This window comes from Aulonocara sp. 'chitande type north' Nkhata Bay, linkage group LG7 (genome assembly GCF_057382095.1).
Source record: "Aulonocara sp. 'chitande type north' Nkhata Bay isolate Kocher_YH1m ecotype deep benthic linkage group LG7, A_spYH_male_GT1.1, whole genome shotgun sequence".
Classification (NCBI taxonomy): Eukaryota; Metazoa; Chordata; class Actinopteri; order Cichliformes; family Cichlidae; genus Aulonocara; species Aulonocara sp. 'chitande type north' Nkhata Bay.
The window spans coordinates 38723978-38746536 of record NC_141350.1 but is presented as its reverse complement, the minus strand read 5'-3'; the positions used below and the strand labels follow the sequence as shown (position 1 = coordinate 38746536).

The 22559-nt window shown below is 39.5% G+C and overlaps 1 protein-coding gene and 1 pseudogene across 2 annotated transcripts; one reads left to right on the top strand and one right to left on the bottom strand.

Moving 5' to 3' along the window:
- The first annotated feature begins 359 nt into the window (after window positions 1-359).
- On the top strand, window positions 360-2981 carry LOC147325681 (uncharacterized; annotated as a pseudogene). Its single transcript, XR_015130089.1, has 9 exons — window positions 360-374; window positions 552-624; window positions 717-994; window positions 1288-1367; window positions 1640-1741; window positions 1845-2048; window positions 2157-2225; window positions 2565-2593; window positions 2669-2981. The product of XR_015130089.1 is annotated as an uncharacterized LOC147325681 (transcript).
- A 15577-nt stretch (window positions 2982-18558) lies between these two features.
- On the bottom strand, window positions 18559-22018 carry LOC147325680 (uncharacterized). The gene is made up of 10 exons (XM_086302497.1): window positions 21746-22018; window positions 21364-21527; window positions 20859-21270; window positions 20685-20750; window positions 19732-19792; window positions 19584-19634; window positions 19451-19495; window positions 19302-19366; window positions 19117-19225; window positions 18559-18997 (listed from the first exon to the last, which is right to left on the bottom strand). Exons 6-10 carry the CDS (start codon window positions 19590-19592, stop codon window positions 18740-18742), a joined length of 486 nt encoding a protein of 161 aa, XP_086158623.1. The 5' UTR covers window positions 19593-19634; window positions 19732-19792; window positions 20685-20750; window positions 20859-21270; window positions 21364-21527; window positions 21746-22018; the 3' UTR covers window positions 18559-18739.
- Between the last annotated feature and the right edge of the window lie 541 nt (window positions 22019-22559).

The window sequence follows — 22559 nt, the reverse complement described above, 5'->3', positions numbered from 1 at the left end:
GACCCCAAAAGATACAGTGCAGGCGGAGATGGCAAGGTTAGAAATTGTATTGAACCATTATACTTTTAATCATTTGGATTAGTAAAAAAATAAAATAAAATCCCTGCATGTTGAAAATTATTTCTGCTTCTCACATATAGGTCATTTCCAGGATTTTTTAAAAGAAAAAGGGGGGGGGGGGGGAAATCGCTTTTCCCCACTCCAAAGTAGCACGCTGAGGCCTAAATCCAGCAAGCCATTCAGTGTATATATATATATATCTAGTGAATAAAGGCTGCACCAACACTCCTTCTGCTACTGAGGAGCTGCAGCTGAGCCAAGCAGGGCTGGGAAAGAGATCCCTCATCTTGACTGACGATATGAGCCATACAATGGTAATGTAGTTAAACTTATATAAGAGAAATGCATTTACATAAAAAAAACATGTTCTATATCAAATCATAATGATAGACATTCAAATGATAGTTGGTTTGGGTCATATATTAGCACTGATAAAAATATTTCTTAATTGTGTAGTTTTACCAATTGTGTCCCCTTATGTACTGTTTTAGATTAATAAAATGATCACTGAAGAATATCCCAAAATGGATGGCGTGCAAGGATGATTGTTGCACAAGTCATCAGGTGCATAATTTTCCTCTTTGAAATTATTCTTTTTAGATGCTAGTGAAAGTTGAAAATTGTACAATGTTTTTTCTATCAATCTGTGTATTTAGGTGGTCAAGGTAGGAGGAAACTTGTAGCAATTCCTCCTGATGTAAATGGCTACACAGGAAGACTGATCCGCAATGTTTCCAGTGCAGGAAAGACCCTCTTGTATGTTGTTCCGCTGCAGCAGGACCTTGATCTTACTCCTCTTCCATCAGATGCAGCTGGATTTCAAACCATGCCAAAGGCTTCTTGCCAGGTGTGCAAGGAAAGTATGCCTCTGCATATCCTAGCACTCCATGTCAACAATTGTGTGAAGTCTCAGTCAACAGAAGAGGAAGATGAGGTGAATTTATGTTATATTGTGGAATATTGCCTTATCAACAGTCTATAAATATTTGGGATATTTGTGCACGTAATTATAGAAGGTTTTTTTGTGTTCTATTCTGTTTTTGTTAATGTACAATACATTGTAGTAATTACAATTGTACTTCATAGACTAATGTCCAGCTTCTGTCTGTCATGAATTCACGAAGTTTTTGTAGAGAGCCTCTTGACATGAAGCAGGTGATAATGTTCAATCCACATATTTACAAATCATTGTTTCTTTTATGTTTTAACAATATTTTTTTTCTCTAGGACATGAAAGAATGCCCAATTTGTCTTTGCTGCTTTCCAGTGAATGAGATTGCCCAGCATGCAAGCCTGTGTGGTGAAAGGTTCGTTCAAATTTATACATATTAAACACATTTTCCTATGTTTACATCGGATTCCTTTTTAAAATTTTTAAGCCATTACAGTTTTGAGCTCAGTATGTAGTTACAGTAAATACTTACTTGGTCCACATTTTAATGCTTACAGTATAATTGAAACACACAATGTAATCACCGTACCTATTAAGCTCAGGACGCAATTTAAATGCCAGTAAAATCAGTTAAAAGACATCATAAGTTACATCACATATATTTTTGCTATTGTTCATAATTTTTAGACCTGAGGACACTTCCACTCACATGACAGACGTTTATGCCAGTACTGACTCTGAGTGCAGTGTGCCAAGCAACAGAACAGATCCTTTGACTGATTTAGTCAGGTATGATTTATATTCTTTGCCCTTTCAGATTATCTGGTTTTGTTTATAATACATTTGCTTTCATTTTAAGAAACGATAATCATTTTATATATTTTTTTCTCAGTGAAGCAGATGTGCTACAGTGGCTTTCAAGTCAGGTGGATACCAGCAAAGACTTTAGGATTTGCATCACTCGCAATGATCTTGTTCAAAGAGGCTTCATTCAGTGGCAACGACAGAAGAAGGCTTCCCCTGTCAACAAACGCCACGTGATTTTTATCGGAGAAGCAGGAATTGATACTGGTGCATTAAGCAAAGAATTTTTGACTGATATAGCTATGTACATTGTACTTACAGTTCAGATATTGAATATGGCCAAATCAAATTAAGATACAGTATACCCTTTAAATTATTTTGTCTTTCTGTATCTCTATGTAGAAATGATGCATGGTATTGAGACTCGACTGAAGACAGTGGCAAGAAGGGAAAGAGCCCTGTCATGATGTCACGAGCCCAGCGGCAGCAGCAAAGCTAGGCTAACACTAACTAGCTAGCAAGATTATAAACCTGGTGCTAAACTAAGAGAAGCCACAAAATCAGTTTGAATAAGAGTAAACATTTACTCACCAAGTCAGTGTATCAGGTAAAGATCCACAGCAATGACAATAATCTAATATTTAATATTTTTAATTAAACACAATATTACATTTTGAAATGTAATATTGTGTTTAATTAAAAATATTAAATAGGCTGAACTCAATTTTTTATCAATTTGTTATTAGAACTCGATTTAAATAAGTTACCAGTACTTTTGATGATCTCATGATGATCTCATGATGTCATCATCAGTGATTTAGAAAATAGTTTCTACAGGTTTGTCTGTTTTTATACATTTCCGAGGATTATGTAGCATATGAAGCATGTTAAATATTTCTTTGTATCTTGCAGAAGTGCAGGAGAAGTGTTTTCAGTGAGCCTTGCCCAGGGAGGTCCACCACCCTGCTTCCTGAGAAGCTGGTGTTATCAGTTTCTTGCAACAGGAAACTTCGATGTTCTTCAGCTGACCAAAGATGATGTGGATGACACTGAATATAGGTCTCTAATCGAAAAGGTGAGCTGTGTTTGTACAGACTAGTGAAAAAATGCTGATTGTTTGTGTGTGTATACAGTGTTGGGGAGTAACGTAAGATATGTACCGGCGTTGCGTATTTAAAATACAAAATATGAGTAACTGTATTCCGTTACAGTTACCATTTAAAAAGGTGGTATTTAGAATACAGTTACTTTGTTGAAATATATGAATTACACAGCGGCAGCGTTACGGTTGCTATGGTTACAGGGTGACGCGTGCTCTCTCTGCGACTGTGTTTCCTGGGTGAGAGAGCGCCTTTTTGTTGTTGTTGTTGTGCTAAGCTAATAGGCAGAGTGTTACAGTCATAGCCCTGAAGAATGTAGCCTCATGGGCAGTGTAGTCTGTGCTTCAGGGAGAATGGACTACCATACTCGTTATGTGTCTGTGAGAGTGAGGAGGGAGAAAAAAGGAGAGTGGAAAAGTACGAGTTATCATCAAGCAGAAATGGGAGCTGGAAGCATGTAAATATAATAATAACCACTGCAGCCAAAAAGAGAGCCTAACAAGCCCAGTTGTAAGTAAGCCATTAAGACACGACTGTACACTGTGTTCGTGTTTTCCTCCGAAACAATAAGTTCTTTTGCAGCAGCCTTTCAACGCCTCTCTCTGTCTCTCACTAGCAAATTTGACCCAGACAACAAAGTAAAGCTAGTTTTTGGCTACGAGCCCGACACGAACCCGACATATTAGCCAGAGGTCCCTTTACTATGGTTCGGAGCCGCAGACCTTCAGTAATAGTAATAGTACATTCGTGTAGTTGTAAAAATGATAATATATTAACTAATCCAAAGTATTCAGAATACGTTACTCTCATTCAGTAACGTAACGTAAAACGTTAAAATTGTTGATGACACAAAATCATCAGACATGAGATGCTTAACTGAATGTGGCTACTTTAAACATTAAGTTATAAAAGGTAAAAACAGTATTTGATGCAATTAAAAAAGATACATTCATCAAATAATCTGAAAATACATCCTAAGATTGATTGATTTGCTATTCTATCATTACAATACAAATAATGTGGTCAAATCCTATGAGAAAGGCTAACTGAGTGGGTTCTGTTGTGTTACTGAATGAACTATGATGTAGTTCAGCACTCTCTCATAAAGGTCTCTTCCGTTGTCAAAGGAGGGACTAAGAGGATGAATGGCTGCCCTCAGTCCTGCCATCTCCTCAGGCCCCAAAGGACACTGTATTGGTGGAAGAACTACACCACCACTCTCTGGTCTCGAATAGTCAAGGTCCAAAGAGAAATGTTCTTGAATGTCCTGAAAATTCACTTGCTTTTGTTATGAACAGTATAACTATAGTTTGCAGCAATTACAAAGTTATGTTAAAGTCTTTAAAAACAAAGACAGGTGCACATGTTAAATATATGCATGTCATGAATTTCAAGGTACAAAAACATAAGCGTTATAAAACATCTGTAATAGCACATTTTATAGTCGTACCTCAGTGTTTTCTGGTGCAGCCACAGGATTTTGACCCATGTATTTAAAAATAAATAAATAAATACATATTGAATTTGTGATGATTGATTTGGGTTTACAAGATATATATATATTAGGGGTGCAACGATACACAAAATTCACGGTTCGGTTCGATACTTTGGTGTCACGGTTCGATATTTTTTCGATACAAAAAAAATGTTCATGCCTTTTTAATTTGTCATTTATTAAAATTATAAATATATATTTTAACTCAAAAGTACAGTTTTTAAATTTAACCCTAACCCTTGTGCGTGTTTTTTATTTTGACAGCAAATGCGCACCTGCGGACCACTTATGTGCAGCCCTGGTTATTTAGCTCGTCATATTGCAGCCACAGAAATTCTTTTGTCCTTGAAACCATAAAGCTGCACTTTCTTTTTGCCTTATAGTCTGATTTGTTATAACTTCTCCGTTTTGTGGTAAGCTTTTCTTTGGCTGTCACTTCTTCACCCTGACCTGTCTTATTTGGCTCAGCAGAACTAAAATATATATCGTGCTGCTTTTACACACGCACTCACATAAGCTCAGCGATTCTCTGCGCGATCAACCTCTCACATGTTTAAGCTTGCTGCGGGAGATTTCACTTGTCATGTTTGCATAGTAATGTAACGATTAATAAGACGATGTCAGAGGAATTGGTGCACAAATTATCATCACTCACCAATCAGTACTGTCGCTCTCTATACACAGTTCACGCGATTGCAAAGTGAAAGCAAAAAAACAAGCGCAAATTCAAACGCGATTTCAATATGTCACATATTGACAGTGGCTCACCGATGCCAATGACATAATTACCCAGCTACATTTCTGAAAGAATGCAAAAGCATTGACATATATTTTTCCTTCCTACAATAGCCCGACGGGCAGGGAAGAGATTGATTTTGGTAGCCCGACTGAAAAAAATCGCTAGCCCCGGGACGTCGGGCTAGCGATATTGCGAGCCCTGTATCTGATTGAGGAATCACTCATCTTTGGAAAAGAGAGTTTATTACAGAGAAATGTCTCTTTCCAAAATAAAAGCTATACTATCCGCTTCTTCTGGGCTATATTCTCAGCAGCATAAGGAGAATCATGTGCTAACAGCTGTCTAAATGACTCGGCTAAAGTTAGTAGCATGCTTGTTGTTTTTGTCTTTGCACTAGGATGATGTCGGCGTAAATGTGCAGTCATATTCGTTGTGTTCCCATGTTAAGGTTCAAAAAATATTGGGGATGGACAACAGAGGAAAAACCCACAATAACAACACTGGTCCGGTCGGGTTGAGTCAAACGATGATTTAATGATCACACACACGTGGGAGATGGACACTGTATGCAGACAGTCTCAGATCTCACCTCCAAAAACACATCACCATAGTTTTATGAAATCAGGGTATTAGAACGCCCCCTCATGCGTAGTGACAGGTGTAATACAATCAATGTTGACAATTTTATTTAACACAAAGAATAACATTGTCTCCTTCCCGAGGGCAGACGCTGACTGCCCCCGTCTCCTGGAACCGTCTGTACCCTGCTAAGACACAACATGGCAACTACAAGGACTCTTTCATTTGTTAAGACCATCAGTGTGTATTGCTCTAAATCAAGTCTATAATATTAAATGAATATTGCTGGATCAGCTACTTCTACTTAAAACATATTAAAACATGACTAAGCACAAAATCACCAAGAATAACATCTTATAAGTGCTGTGTAAGCGCGTGCGGCCTTCCAAGCTCAAAGCCTTTGCCCTCCATAGATCAGCCAGACTCGCGCTGGCTGTAGCTTTTAACCTTTAATTACCTTGAGCACAACTCTAGAATGAGCAACAAACTGCAATGTGTATGGAATGATCAGGGTTACATCTGCAATGGAAAATCATGTTATTATTCTGGTACCTGTAAGAAAAGATCAAACTAAAGTTATCACCATCACTGTAATGCAAAGAATAATGTAAGATCAAAAACTTCAATTCATGCTTAATGCAAAGCTGGTTATATACTTCTAATGAACTAATAATGCCATATTAAAATATTAAATGATAATGAGAAAAACATCCCCTCCTTTTTCTACACCCACTAGTGCTTTCAGGTTAATCTCGTTGAAATGACCTTAACGCCACAACACGGCAAATCTCCGTTAACGAGCTACCGCCGATCGCCCCGTGCATGGGGCTAGACGGCCAACACGTTAACGAGCTAACTGCGCTAACACACTAGCTCCCACCCATGTAATTGAGCATTGCATGGCACATCCAACATACTGTTTTACTTTAGTCCATGACTCACTTACCTTCAGGGTCATACGTCACATGAAAACCAAAATAATTCCAAACGCCAGATCTGAATGAGGGTGGGGGAGGTCCATGTTGCAAGGAGAGCTTAACTTCTGTCTTGCTAGCTTGCCCTGCGCTCTTCCTTCTGACGATGCTGTCTGTGTTGAGCGCTCAGTGGATCTGCGCTCGACAGTGCAGCCTAGGCGGAGTAGTCAAACACAGATTCACTGAGCGCTCAACACAGACAGCATCGTCAGAAGGAAAGTTGATAAAATAAATTACAAATGTTGTATTGTTCGATACATATGCGTACCGAACCGAAAGCAGTGTATCGAACGGTTCAATATCGATACGAATATCGTTGCACCCCTAATATATATATATATATATATATATATGTATATATATATATATGCTAAGTCCTATATATAACTTACCTTTGATTGTGAACACTTTTTCCTGAAATGTAGCTTGCTCTGCCACAACCACGAACAGTAAACTGTTAGGAGGTGGTGGGTAGGTGTATTGTTGTTGTTTGGGTTTTGTTTTCCTTTTCGTTATAGGTAGGCGAGGCGGGGCTTGATGGCATTCCGACACACCTGCGACGCATCGGACGTCATCAGTGAGCGCTTTTAGGGAGCAGAGTCACAGACGTCTGGTGTCGGAGTATTTTCGCTGTCACAAGTGGTAACGAGGTAGCACAGGCTGAATCTGTTGATTCTACGCTGTGGAGCTGTATGTTTTAGGGATCCACGTTTTGACTGCTTCTCTTTTGTCTTAGCCTGTTCCATTGCCTGCCTGCCTACCTAGGATTTTGTGTTGGCTATTGTGGATCCGTGACGGAGTGCTACGTTCCATCAGGCTGCGGTCACTGCAGCAGCTGTGGTTTGTGTGTCAAGTAAGCTCTCCAACTCTCTCCGTCCACTTGTGTTTAACGCTCGGCTATCAACGGTACGCCGTAAACTCTGTTTTGTTCCTTGTTGTCAGGTAGCTCCGGTGCGTCACCTGCCTACCTGCATACCTCGGCTCCGTCTCATCTCCTCGGTGTTAATCTCCTGGCACATTTTTATCTATCACTGTATATAGCCCCTTCCCTTGTAAATATTCCCTACTCGTGTATATAAACTTGCATCACAAACTATTTGGTGTCCGTGTGTGTTTCTGCCACATAATCCATCTGTGTCAGTTTACCTAACATAAACATGCAATGAGCAATGCAAACATTTTCGACACCCTGGTCTCCTCTAACTCTGCATGACGAAATAGAATACAAACAAGTTTTCAGAAGGTTGACTAATAATATAGCATGTATCAAGGTTGTACATTACCTTAAAGGAAAGCCAAACTGTTCAACAGAGCTCACAAAGAAGCCTAATGCAGTTGATGCCTTGTTATTATTTCCAGCACCAAGGTAAATTATCTGGAAAATAATTTATGAATAAATGATTTTGTTTTGAAGAAACAAACACAATATCTAACAAACTAAGAACACCTGACAGTTATATACTTTGTTAAAGTAAAATAAAGACAACTCAACACTAATGAACGTAAATTTCTTGTCAAAGGAGTGGAAGAAGAATACGCCACTTTCTCTCTATGGGGTAGTTAATTAATTTTGAGAAAAAAAATTGTGATTGCAATGGAATATTGTTTACCTTTCGCGAATAGTGATCAATCCCAGCAAATATAACTATGCCAAAAAAACAAAAACAAAAGCAAAATATGAAACACACGTCCAAGTATAACATTTGTCCACAAATCATAATTTATCAACTTGTTTGTTTCTTTGCTTACTAAACAGGATTTTTTTTTTACTTTGTAGAAATAGAAATTTACCTGGATCCTCTAACTGTTAACGTAAAATGCCTTATGCTCAAATCAGAAATGAAAATAGTTACAGTGTATCCAGAGTACTGAACATACAAACACGTACTGTATACAAACCTGATGAGTTTGTGGTTTGTATCTACATGGGCCAATGAGAGGGGACCTTTTACAGAGTACACTCTTCTTGCAACACAGCCGACAGATGCCATCCTTTCTAGGATTCCTGCAGCATCTACCCTATGCATCGATACAGATACTTGCTCCCATTTGACACGGTATCCCATGGCCTGCAGTTCCCCCATCATCATTCGATAGCCGATGTGTGGCAGTCTCATTTTAACTGATCTAACAAGGCTGTCCAGCTCATCATCTGTGACACCCAGAAGCCGATCTATACTGGGAATGGAAATTTTCATTTTGATGAGGCTTTGCAAACATTCTTCTGATATGCTAAGTTTACATTGTCCTCTCGCTGTGTATACAACATCAACAAGAGAAGAATGTGGGTGTCTCTCTCCGTCTTGAAAATTTATCAGTCTCAAAAGATTGGATAAGGCATTAAGAATATCTTGTGGTACTGCTAAATTTACCAAATGACCGTATAAGTCTCAATTCATGACTGATGACATAATGCAAATAGTCCATATCTACAGGTCTGCGTTGTAGAGCTCCATGAAGCTTTGTTAGCAATCTTTCATAGAACTGCTTCCTTATTAATGTACCTGGAACAGAAATTGATACATTTGCTAAATGTGCACTAATGACATATTAATCTATGCATATGTACATGAACACAACAGGAAGATAAACAAATTAAATCATTTACATAAACAAGTACGTCCATTTCATAAGACTTTTAATGAATTTTAGTTTGAAATACATTTATGATTTAAAAATACTTAAAAATGCAAAATATGTGAAAACTTTTTGTCCAGATTGGAGCAGAATATTCATATTTAAAATTAATTTAGTTACAAATGGCTTGGCAAAGCACCCTTTTTCCACTGACAGACAGGCAACTATTTTGTTTTAACCCTTTAAAACCGGACAGAGCGGGCACGCTCCGTTTTGCGCAAACACTTTTAAATCCCGGTAGCACTGCAACCAGGTGAGCTAGCGCAATAATTTTTTTTGCATATGAAACCTGAGGAGTTGTACTTACATCTTATGCCATCAGCTTGTCCTAGGTCACAGTTTTCTTCCACATATAGCTTTGCAAAAACTGCATAAAAAGCACTTGCAGCAACAAAAACATAATATCCCAGAAACACGCTTTGCCGATCCGATCAGCTGTTCGTAACACTTCCTACGTTGGATTAGACGTCAGCACGAACTATTGCATGTCCGCCTTGACCTGCCCGAAACCGGAAGTGATGTCATTTTCGCGGAAATGTAGTTTTTTACCATCCGGGCCTCATGAGCCTATACTGGTGTTTTTAAAAGTTAAGTTTGACTTTATGACTTTCTGTGTCATTTCTGGGATGCTTAGGACTCATATTGCACTGCTGGAAATAGTTCATTTTGATGCATATGCTGCTTTTTTGCAAATTTGCATTATAATACTTATTTTCGTTTTTCCTGCAGTGTATAAAAATTGGTGTATTTCAAAAATAAAACTATGAAGGCACTCAAAATAAATTCCCTGTGGTGGGAAACTATTTTGTGCAACTTTTTTGTATTTACAGTTTTGAGGGATAAGCCTCTTAACCCTTTACAGCCGATCGGAGCGGGCACGCTCTGTTTTGCGTAACTATTTTAAAATCCCAGTAGCACTGCAACCACGTAAGCTAGCGCAATAATTTTTTTTGCATATGAAACTGGAGAAGTTGTACTTACATCTTATGCCATTAGCTTGCCCTAGGTCACGGTTTCCTTCCACATAAAGCTTTGCAAAAACTGCATAAAAAGCGCTTGATGGAACAAAAACATAATATTCCAGAAACACGCTTTACCGATTCGATCAGCTGTTCATAACACTTCCTACGTTGGAACAGACGTCAGCGCGAACTTTTGCATTTCCGCCATTACCTGCCCGGAACCGGAAGTGACGTCATTTTCGCGGAAATGTAGTCTTTTTTTACTATCAGGGCCTCAGGGCCTATACTCGTCTTTTTAAACGTTATCTTTGACTTTATGACTTTCTGTGTCATTTCTGGGATGCTTAGGACTCATATTGCACTGCTGGAGCGGTGCCTGAGGAAAGCGGGGAGGATCATCAAGGACTCCAGTCACCCCAGCCATAAACTGTTCAGACTGCTTCCATCAGGAAGGAGGTTCTGCAGCATCCGGTCCCGTTGGTGTATTTCAAAAATAAAACTATGAAGACACTCAAAATAAATTTCCTGTGGTGGGAAACTATTTTGTGCAACTTTTTTGTATTTACAGTTTTGAGGGATAAGCCTCTTAAATTTCTCTAACTACAAGTATATGTTAAAAAAGCAAAAACGATTTTCAATTTTTTTGTAGTTTATTGCACTTTTTTGCAATTTATGTAATTACTATGCACTTAATGAATACATATTATTAAAATCTGGGCTATAATGGTTGTATTGATGTATAGCAACTTGAAATGCTCCCAAAAATGGCTCCACAGCAGGTAAAAATATAATATAAGCTCTGGTGGACTTGGTTCTATGGTAGGTCTTAAAGGGTTAAATTTCTCTAACTAGAAATATATGTTAAAAAAACAAAAACAATTTTCAATTTTTTTGTAATTTATTGCACTTTTTTGCAATTTATGTAAGTACTATGCACTTCATGCATACATATTATTACAATTTAGGCTGTAATGGTTATATTGATGTATAGCAACTTGAAATGCTCCCAAAAATGGCACTACAACATGTAAAAATGTAATATAAGCTCTGGCGGACTTGGTTCTATGGTAGGTCTTAAAGGGTTAAAGAGTACGGCATACAAAGATGTATAAAAAAAAACAGGTGACCTGCAAGACATTACTTCCAACCCTACACTTGTCTCACTGTTATGTGCCTGGAATCTGCCATTGCTTAATATGTTATCATCACCACTGGCCATCAGGAGTAAGGCTCTGGCATCCTTGTAGATACTTTTGCAGTTTGAACCTCAAAAACCTCCATTTCAAAGTTAAAGTGTTTGTTTATTCACAAAAGAGACAGGGGCATCACTGAATTTAGCAAATTTTAGCTGCCAGCTAGCTTGCTACAACGAATAGGCTAATGTTGGCATTTTACCACAACTTCACCAGATTTAGCTAATAAAAACTACACCTATGTCCAGTCGAGTGAAATAGCAAAGAAAGACGATGGAAAATGATTACTTACCTGCAGTTTAGAGGGTCCACTTGAACTTGATGCAGCCATTATTGAAAGAGGCAAAAAGAGAAAAATGGCAGCTTGGTCAGCACGAGCAAGGACTCTATAATGTATGCAAATTCATGCGGGTCGGAATCCCCGCCCCCTCAAGCGCGCCTCCGGACGCCAAAACAGTGCCAGCAGATTGAAACTGAAAAATGGTTTGAAACCGTAAAATGGATTGAAACCGAAAACTGGATTGAAACCGAAACATGGACTGAAACCGAAAACTGGATTGAAACCGAAACATGGATTGAAACTGAAAAAAAAAAAAAAAAAGTAAGCGAAAACAAAATAATTACAGTTTCAATTAATTGTTTTTCACTGTCGTATTTTTTTCGGTTTCAATATTTTTTTTGGTTTCGTTTCAAGGTGGCTGATTCCATAGCATGCGGAGTGAAGCGGAAAAAAGTGCAAGAGAAAGGTTTAAAAAAAAAAGACAAAAAAAAAACACGGCTCGCAATAAGGAGCTGGCTCGCGTCGTTCACGTCAAAGATCCGGCCCTAAGAGCCATTTCGTTTGCGACCGACACGTCACTATAAGACATCGAGGTAAGGAAGATTCTACTGCCACAACCCTCTTTCCTCAAACAGATCCATACAAAATAAATTCTGATTCCATACATGCGAGCCTTGTGCTTCACGCTGGGATGAGGGGGGAGGGGCGGTAGTTACATTAGGGACATCAGGAAAGGTATAGTAATCATTCACAACTATATTCAGTTGCAGATGATAAAGGATTCAGAAAGTTTATTCATGCAGGCCCATAGGACAGAGAATATGCATCTTTTTTTTCATATTTCAATTTATATTTAATTGTGTTGTGGTTTGCAGTGTTTTGTGTTGTTTCACTTTATATTTGTAAAAGGGAAAAGCTGAAAATTTAAATAGTTAAAAGTTGAAATGTGAATAGTTGGTTTTTGTATTATATGATTTATTTATTACATTTTATGTGGAGTGAATAAATAAAAGTATATTTACGGTGGCCCCTAGAGACAAAGCACGTACAAACTTCAAAACACGTAAAAACTCAGAAGCACATAAAAACTCAAAACACATACAAAACACAACAGAAGTGCTCCAGGGTGCTGGGCGCAGTGTTGAGCTTTTGTTACACAGGGTTTAATATGATACTATAACGTATTGGCCATTCTTCCAGAAATGCATTTGTGAGGTCAGACATTGTTAGATGAAAAGGCCTGGCTCACAGTCTCCACTCTAACTGACCCCAATAATGTACTTTTAGGTTGAGGTCAGGACTCTATGTAGGCCAGTCAAGTTCTTTCACACCAAACTCACCAATCCATTTTGTTATGGACTTTCTGCACTGGTGAGCCAAACTGTTCCCACAAATTTGGGAGCATGAAATTGTACATAATATCTTGGTATGGTGAAGCATTAAGAGTTCCTTTCACTGAAACTAAGGGCTTAGTCCAGCTCCTCAAGATCAGGCAATACCATAATTCCCTTTCAAACAAACTTTACACTTTGAACATTGCAATCAGACAAGTACCGTTCTACTGGCAACCACCAAACACAGACTCATCTATCTGATTGCCAGATAGAGAAGCATGACTTGTCACTGCAGAGAGCATGTCTGAACTGGTCTAGAGTCCAGTGGTGGTGTGCTTTACACCACTGCTTTGCCTTGCACTTGTAAGGTTGAATACAGGTGTTCAGTCATGGAAACCCATTCCATGAAGCTCTCTATGTACTGTTCTTGAGATAATTTGAAGGTCACATGAAGTATGTGGGCATGTTTGAGGTATGTAGAGATTGACTCTGCAGAAAGTTGGTGACTCCTATCTACTATTCTTCACTCAGTGATTTTACGTGGCTTACCACTTTGTGGGTGAGTTGCTGTTGTCCCTAATCACTTCCTCTTTGTTATACGATCACTAACAGGTACAATATTTAGAGAATGTTTATATTTCATGACTGGACTTGTTGACAGGTGGTATACTATCACGTTGGAATTCAATGAACTTCTGAGGGCAATCCATTATTTCACAAATGTTTGTAGAATCAGTCTGCATGCCTAGGTTTTGATTTTATGTGACCATGAAAATGACTGGAACACCTGAATGCAATGATTTGGATGGGTGAGTCTGTGTGCTGAGAGTCAGTGGAGACAACATGGTTGCATTCTAAAATGTCTGTGTGCGTGTGACAAGCATGTGTTTCCTTATCTGCAGGTGTGTTTATCTGGCCATTAATCATTGTAGCACCAAAGCACAGGAGATATGGATGGCTACCTTCTTTAGCCAGTCCTTGCTCCGATAACATTTTAATGTAGTAATCAGTGCAATCCATTTTTTCCAGTCCATGTGACTTACATGACTGACAACACTCATTGTATTTAGACATTCCAAGCAATCCAGTTAGAAGGATCATATACATAAATACTCAGTCTCTGGTAAATTTTACCTAACTTGTTACCAGTAGTGGTCAAGGAGAGTGCACACACAGCTGAATCCCATTCTCTAGTTTATTTTTTATTTTAATATAGTGTGAAAGCAACAGTTATCAGTGAAAGTATACTCTCTTTGGCCAAAGTTTAGAACACAGCAAAAACAAGCAACGATTATAAGAGCAGTTACGTATTTGCGCAAAAGTCCACTAAACACACAGAACCGAGCCACAAACCCTCCCAACCCAGACTCTGGATAGTCACATTTTGGGGGATTTGATGAATTTGGACAGATTTCTAGAAATGAGAGCTGCTCCATCCAAAGTGGGATGGATGCCATCTCTCCTAACAAGACCAAGTTTCCTCCAGAAACTTTCCCAATTATCTATAAAGCCCACATTGTTTTTTTGGACACGACTCGGACAGCCAGTAATTTAAAGAGAACATGCGGCTCAAAATGTCACTAATGGTCCAATTGGGAAGGAGACCAGAGAAAACGACAGAGTCCAACTGTCAGGATTTGAAGGCGCCCTGACCGGTCGACCTGCCAGTGTGTATATTTGTGTGCGTGTGTATGTGTGTCTCTCCTATCGCCCTGTCTTCCCTTCCGGCTCCGCTGTCATGTGTTAGGAGGTAACTTAGCAACAGGCTATCTCCGACCCGGAAGTGCTGTCACCCGGAGCTACCGCACCTGCAATCAATCCACCAGCTGCTGCCAATCAACTACCATCTTCGGCAGGGCTACTTAATGGTGTGGCTGAGCGACAGACAGCGCTGGAGTATTGCACTAAGCCTGGTAGTGTTTTCGAACCGCTAGCGTTATTGAAGTATTGTCTGATCTACGTACTCATCTTGTTGTGTGTGTGTTCACCCAGGGATTGACGGAGGATTCACAGACACAAAGGAAGCACTTGGAGGAGAGACGGGCATTCACTACCACGCACGGGCTTACACAGAAGGAAGGACGCACTATCACCATTGTTGCACATTTGAACTGTTGTCACCTTGCTGCACTGTAAATAAACGCACTGTCTTCATTTCTGAGCTCCGCGGCTGAGTCCACTCTTTAACAACCATGACAGAATACTCCAGCCAGCCATGGACTCAGCGGACTCAAACCCAGTTCAGCGAGAGCTCTCTGTTCAGGGCAAAGTTTTGGACCACCATGAGAGCATGATGAAACACATTATGACGGAACAAACGGCGATGCGACAGGTGCTTGCAAACATTCAAGGTATGTTACTCACTGCTCCTGGCACCTCAGCTAAGAATCCACAACCCACTCCGTCAGTAAGTGTGGCTGCAGCTTGCCCACTACCTCCTTCACCTCCACCACCTCCACCTAGGCGAGAACATACATTACCGGTTCCGGAGATGTTTGATGGAGATATAACAAAGAGTCGAGGCTTTCTGATGCAGTGTTCATTAATTTTCAGACAACAGACACAGGCTTACGGCTCAGATTGCGCGAAGATAACGCTTATGGTGGAATTAATGACTGGCCGAGTGCTGCAATGGGCACAAGCTGTTTTAAATGTTCAACCGAATATCTCCTACCAAGATTTTCTGACCAAGTTCCGATGTGTTTGATAAAGGAACAGATGCAGATGGCGCAGCTAATGGCGCAGCTAATCGTTTGTTTACCCTGAAGCAGGGATGTAAGAGTGTCGCGGATTTCTTCATTGACTTTTGGATCCTGGCTGAGGAGACGGGCTGGGTAGAAAACGCACTCCGGGGAGCCTTCCTGAACTGCCTAAACGAAGAAATCAAGCGTAAGTTAGCTACAAAAGAGCTACCTAAGTCTCTTAGCGCTTTAATTAATATGTGCATTCAACTAGATAATCATATGAAAGAGTTTGGGAGACAGGCAGGAGAAGGACGACGACCGGCAGGTGGTGCCAATATGCCTACCAGATTGCTTCCTTCTCAATGGAGAGAGGAAGAAGAAGACCCAGCGGAGGATGAGGAACAGCCGATGCAGCTGGGCCGGGCTCGGTTCGGTGCTTCCCATCGGAGGAGAAGACAGAGTGCTTCGTGTGTGGAAGAAGGGGACACTGGGCCGATAGCGAAGCGAGTAAAAGAATCCGCCCGCCAGTAGCTGTGGGAATACTGGCGGGTACTACAGCTAACTCTGTTCCCCATCTCAGTTGTCCGGCCAAGCTGATTTTTCATTCCCTAACTCACCCGTGTAGCGCGCTAATTGATTCTGGAGCTGAGCAGAGTTTGTTGGATGAATCGCTAGCTCATAAATTAGCCAAGAGCACCTGGCTGCAGCCACTGTGGAGCTCCACACTAACCGGAAACACGTGACCTCCACAGTAACCGGAAACACGTAACTTCAGTTAAATCGAAAACTAAATTGTTTTTTTGTTACTATTGATGCTGCTGAGAAATAAAAATGGTTTTAAGTGGGGGTTTTTAACACTCTGGGTTTGTTCAAAAAAATTCACCATCCCCTAAATTGTTCGTGGCCAAAAGTGTACAGTGGTCCCTCGCGGCGCGGCGCACCTTCCGCGACACTTGCTGTTTCGCTGATTTTTTTTTTTTTTTACAGTACATTGTGTTGTGCGTTCTGATTGCTGTAGACCATTGTCAATCAATCTAGTCCAGTGTCTCCTGTACAGGAGTGGTCCCTAATAGGCCCACGGACCGGTACCGGTCCGTGAGTCCTTTGGTACCGTTCCGCGACAGTTGATCCTCCGGTGTGAAATGTATGGTTGTAGTTGTGTGTCTTATTTTGAAAGAACTATTTACGCGTTACCATAGCGACCAGAGAGCATTAAGAAGCAGAGAGGAGGATGTCGCTGTCATTGTTGTTGGCGCACAGCTCAAGTCACGTTTATTATTATATTTACAAAATACCACAGTTTCTTTTTTTTATTCTTTTGTTGTATTTATCCGCGACACCTTAAAGGTCATTCCCTGAAAATATTGTCTGACATTAAAGTGGTCTGTGGTGCAAAAAAGGTTGGGGACTCCTGCTGTACAGTACAGAATGCGTTTAGCTTGTCGAATTTACATAAATCTTCGATCGCTAGCAGTGTAATTCTGAAGTGCTGTACTGTATGTTTGTAAGTTTTCTCCCAAACAAACACAACAATGCCGACGAAACGTTTTGCACCCTCAAATGCACCTTTTGGTTTCATTCCATAATACTGGACTTACGTTTTCTACGAAGGTTTGAACTCGAGTGTTTAAACAAAAGAGAAAAGTGTGAAAATGTTCATGCCTGTCTGAGAAAAGTGTATAAAGCATGTAGTGAGGGGTTTTACAGTCTTAGCATCTACTATAATAATTGTAAAAAAAATTAAGTTGGCTACTTCATGGATTTCACCTACCGCGGGTTATTTTTAGAACGTAACACCAGCGATAAACGAGCGACTGCTGTATTATTAATAGTAGTGGGACATCTAATTGATTAACATCAACATTGATTATTATGCACTATTATTTTTGTTCAAGGAGAGCAAAAAATATAAAACTCTCTCTCAGCTTGTTTGTTGCCAAAAATGGCCACTTTTTGTGTATGTTCACAAAATGCTATAAAATGTATATTTCTTAGAATCAGAATCAGAATGATTTCTGATTCTGATTCTAATGTTTTCATGAAACTTCCTTTTTTTTCCCCATCTGAGCATCGGGGAAAAGGGTGTCTTGCAATTGTTGAGGTCACTAGTGTGTGCCTCATTTCTTCCAGGATCACTCTCTTTATATGTTTTAGTGGACTCCTAGTACTGCGAAGTGGTTTCATGGTACAAAGCGATTGTATTTCAAGATCTGGGAGACTGTAGAAATGAGCAGTGATGCCCTTCCTACCATCTTTCCAGAAAAATAAGTGATCTGGAAGCTGTTAGGCTTACTTACAGCAGCAGCACTAAACTCCAGGACACATTTACTAACGGTGTTTGTTGCTGTATGTGCTGCAGCTTTGAATTTTTTAATAATATATATTTTGTTAATATTTTGGCTATGATGTCTTGTTATGAAATGTACAAGAGTAAAAGTGTTTTTAGCATGTGCTTCAAAGCTAAGTTTGACTGGGAAACTCAAAGCTCAATAGTCTGTATCAACAGAAATTCACTGCAGCCTATGTAATATTTCATGCGTCATAATTTATTCTACTCGATCTTGCAAATACATATTTGTGTGGCAATGTCATGCACAACACACACAACTATTAGATCCTTAAGATCAAACCCGTGTCATTCTTTTGGTCCACTGCAGTGCAGTAGTCAAAAAAAAGAATAAGTGAAGTGTCCACAAATGGCCAGGATAGAGCCCAGAGTGTTAATGTTTAAAATGTATAAAAATATTATTGATTACAATTCTTTACTGTTAATATCAACAATAAGCTTTTTATTTTGAAATTACAAGTTAAAAAAAAATGCTGTTACATTTACATTTAATGCTGTTACACTGTAATCCTTTATTATAAGTATGGACATAGAATCAAGTGAACAACATTTTGAAATAAGTTTAATTGGAATTTTGTACTATGCAAAAAACAAAACAAAAAACAACAACAACGACATATTAAACAAACAAACAAACAGCCAGTGCCTTCATTTGTCCATTACATGTCAAACATAGCACTGACCCTTAGTCCCTGCTCATCAGCACATGCTTTCAAAAAGAGCTCCATGTCCTCTGCAAACTGAAAAACAAAGAGGAACAAGTCCCTTGCTCCAGTGTCTTCTTCCTCTGACATGTCTCTTAAGACCCTCTGCTGGTCCCCTTGATTTAAGGACAGATATTTTGGCATTGTTACGTGTGCCTTATTTTGGACAACCCACTGCACAGCAGGACGCAGATCTTCAACAACTGCTGGCTCCTGTGTCAGGCAAATGGGGATAAAAACATAGTTATTTCTCTGTTGCAGAACAGTTTTTTAACAGTTATTCAAATGTCACTAAACATGTAATTACACTACTGTTTAAAGTGAATACTGACCTGACTGACTTCCTGGAACTTGCGCTTTTTCAGTCTGAAAATGGGCACGTGTTGTCCTTCAAGCACAGCTTTGGCTTCCTCTCTCCAGTGTGCAAATAGCTTGCCAGAGCTTAACAGAAAATGTTGATATTGTTAAGGTGTGTAAACTTTGACACAACATAGAACAGAAGTCAAAATATAAATACCTCCTGAGATCAAAGTTCTCCATCAACAGCAAGCACCACCATTTACGCAAGTAGGGCATGTCTGACTGTAAAATATTAATATGAAACATATTTAACAACTTTCAAAAGATTCAAGACTCCATTGCTGTGAAAGTAAATAGAATACTTACTATAGTATAGTCAAATGAAGCATCCAGTGCCACGTACAGAGCAGACTATTTGGAAGAAAAAATAAAAATGTCATTTTTTTAGAAGCTTAAATTAGCTTCTGTATGAATCTCAAGAAGAGAAGAGAAAAATTACCATCAGCATGAAGATCCCACAGTCAACTCCATAGTCTTGGCTTGGAAAACCCTGTATTACATTGAAAATAAAGGCTCGTTAATAAAATCCCTTAAAAGAAGACTAGTGTAATTCATATTATTCACCATACACTTAAACTAGCACATACCTTCAAGTCAAAGCTCTTTTTTTCTGACCACTGCCCGGGAATGATCTTCACTGCAAGATTCCTTTTTTTTTTAAAGACAGTTACATTCACAAGTTAACAGATGTCATCATGATGGGTGTGAAATGTTTATTGCTAATAGCACCAACTGTAACTACAGGCCTTAGGAACACGACCTCAACAAAACAGCATAACAAAATGAAAAAGTACAGTCACATGCTCACAGTTGGTCAAAATAAAGCATTTACAGCTTTAAGTTAAGGTTGGCATATTTTATAAACTAATTTTTATGATCATAATGTGAAGATGAGCCTATCCCAGCTGTCATAGGGCGACAGACTGGACAGGTCGCCAGTCTGTCGCAGGGCCAACACACCGGGACAGATAACCATTCGCACTCACATTCATTCACACAGTTACACCTAGTAGGAATTTGGATTATCCAATTAACCTATCCCCACAAGCTGCATGTCTTTGGACGGTGGAAGGAAGCCGGAGTACCCAGAGGGAACCCACGCAAACACGGGGAGAACATGCAAACTCCACACAGAAACTTGCTGATATAGTTTATAGAAAAACCATGTGAGTGTACTGTATGTGTGAACACTCAAGATCAGCAGAACATGATCTGGGATGCACTTAACCTGGAACACTGAACAGGTTCCTGAAAACTCCGGAACAAACCAAAAATGCTTATAAAAATGTGACCTCAAAAGTGAAACATATTGTTGGCCACCAAATCCTGCCTTGGTGTATAATGGGTCAAGAAAGAGGATTTCTCTTTTAGGTGGCTTCAGTACCTAAAAGACAGTTAGCCATGACTTCAAACCTGCAAACAATGTCATTGCAAGCGATCACAATCAAAGACTTTTGAAACTGCGTCATAAAAGCTTGAATACATCTCAGACACATAGCAAAATTCTAATAGTTTGTATGTGTCAAAAAACAAGACTTACACACAACTGGAAATGACTAGGTGTCCAGAGAGGGAGAACTATGATGTGCATCCTCTGAGCATCAGTCTGAAACAGAATTGTATTTTTAAGTATCCTGTATATGAACTCTCACCAAAGTTATAAAAAAAATCATTTTGATTACTTGCTTGTTTCTTTAAAGGACGGTACACTTACAGGAAAGGACTGCAATGGATCACAGCCATAGGGTGCAAGCCAAGTCCGGGTGACATACAGATTTTCTATGTAAATGCTTATCCCCTAGAATGTAAAAAAAAAAAAACATTTAAAACAACAACTCTTTAAATTAAAGCTTGACAATCATCATATACAACATACAGTACCTTTGACTGAACAATTTTGGTGATAAGCTCAAAACAGCCATTTCCAATCTAAAACAGAAAAAATCATGAAAAAAAATGAATGTACACTTTATTATTTCATATTCATAGGAGAAAAAAATACTTACAGTCAATTCCATTTGTTTGTTTAAACCCAGTGTCCAAAAATCTGCCCGTGTGAGGCATCCAGAAGACGTTTCAACAATCAGCTCATCTTTGGGTCTGCTGATGTCCAGAACATAGTTGAGCTAAAAAAAACAGATGGTGTCATAGACTGTGGATGACAAAATCAGATAAGCACTAAAAGTTGCACTTTGCGACATCTGAAAACTTTAACATACAAGCTGTTGTTGGCCAGGGTGCGGTACAAAACACCATGATGAACGGCTGGCCAAAATGTTCTCAGGCTTTGTCAGAGCTTCGCACGGTGGTCCACACAGGTCAGGAAAAGTTGCATCTGTTGACCTTCTATTGGCTTTCTTGTTGTCAACTCTTTCCTGAGGTTCTATAGGGATTTTAACAGGTTTCAGACAAAACACTACATAGAATGCATATTAAATGCATACAAATGCAAGAAAAATAAGCACTATTTATAGAAGGAAATTCATTTGAAACAGCATGTAACAAATTCGTTTATGAGCCATCAACTACAACAAGATAATGAATGCAAGATTATTATTTCACCTATATATGACAATCACTATTCAAATTAAGAAATTTTACCAGTGTCACCAGACATTGAAGGTGCTGGGTTCAACATCGTTTCTGTGATTTCTCTGGGTTTATTGCACACCTGTGGGGCTAGGTACACAAAGAAAAGAATATACACACACAGATAGGAACAAATCTAACATGTAAACAATGGTAGCGTTCTGGTCATGAGACAATGCATGTACTTACCTACAACAGCTTGACCCAGTGCCGACAATGAGATATTGATCTGTGTGTTTCTCTGCCATGGAGCACGATGAAAAAACATTAAAATAAGAAGGAATGTTGTTGTAACGCAAAAAAAGTGGCAACATGATCATTGTAAGAAAACTAGACGATTCCTAGAATTATGAAATCACTAACGGCAAATTTATTTAAGAAAGACTCTGTCCCAACCTTTGCGATCAACTTGCAAGACTTCCACGGTATCCATGTGTGTTTACGGCTACTGTGGAGGTCACGTGTTTCCGGTTACTGTGGAGGTCACGTGTTTCCGGTTACTGTGGAGGTCACGTGTTTCCGGTTAGTGTGGAGGTCACGTGTATCCGGTTACTGTGGAGCTCCACAGTGGCTGCAGCCAGACCCTTCTCAAATTAGCCGTACCCGTTGTTCCTCTCCCCGAACCTCTCCAGGTTTCGGCTCTTGACGGCAGCCCACTGATTACGGTGACTCACTGCACTCGAACCATCACACTCACCCTCTCTGGCAATCACTCGGAGCAGCTCAGTTTATTTCTTTTTAAATCTCCTGATGCTCCCCTTGTGTTGGGCTATCCCTGGCTGCCACAACGTAATCCGCAGATCGACTGGGCCAAGGGCCGTATTTC

Coding starts and splice junctions, on each gene's coding strand:
- LOC147325680 (XM_086302497.1), bottom strand. Junction 19,226..19,301: donor GAGAACTTTGATCTCAGGAG/GTATTTATATTT, acceptor TTTTCTGTTAAG/CTCTGGCAAGCTATTTGCAC. Junction 18,998..19,116: donor AGTTCCAGGAAGTCAGTCAG/GTCAGTATTCAC, acceptor TGCCTGACACAG/GAGCCAGCAGTTGTTGAAGA.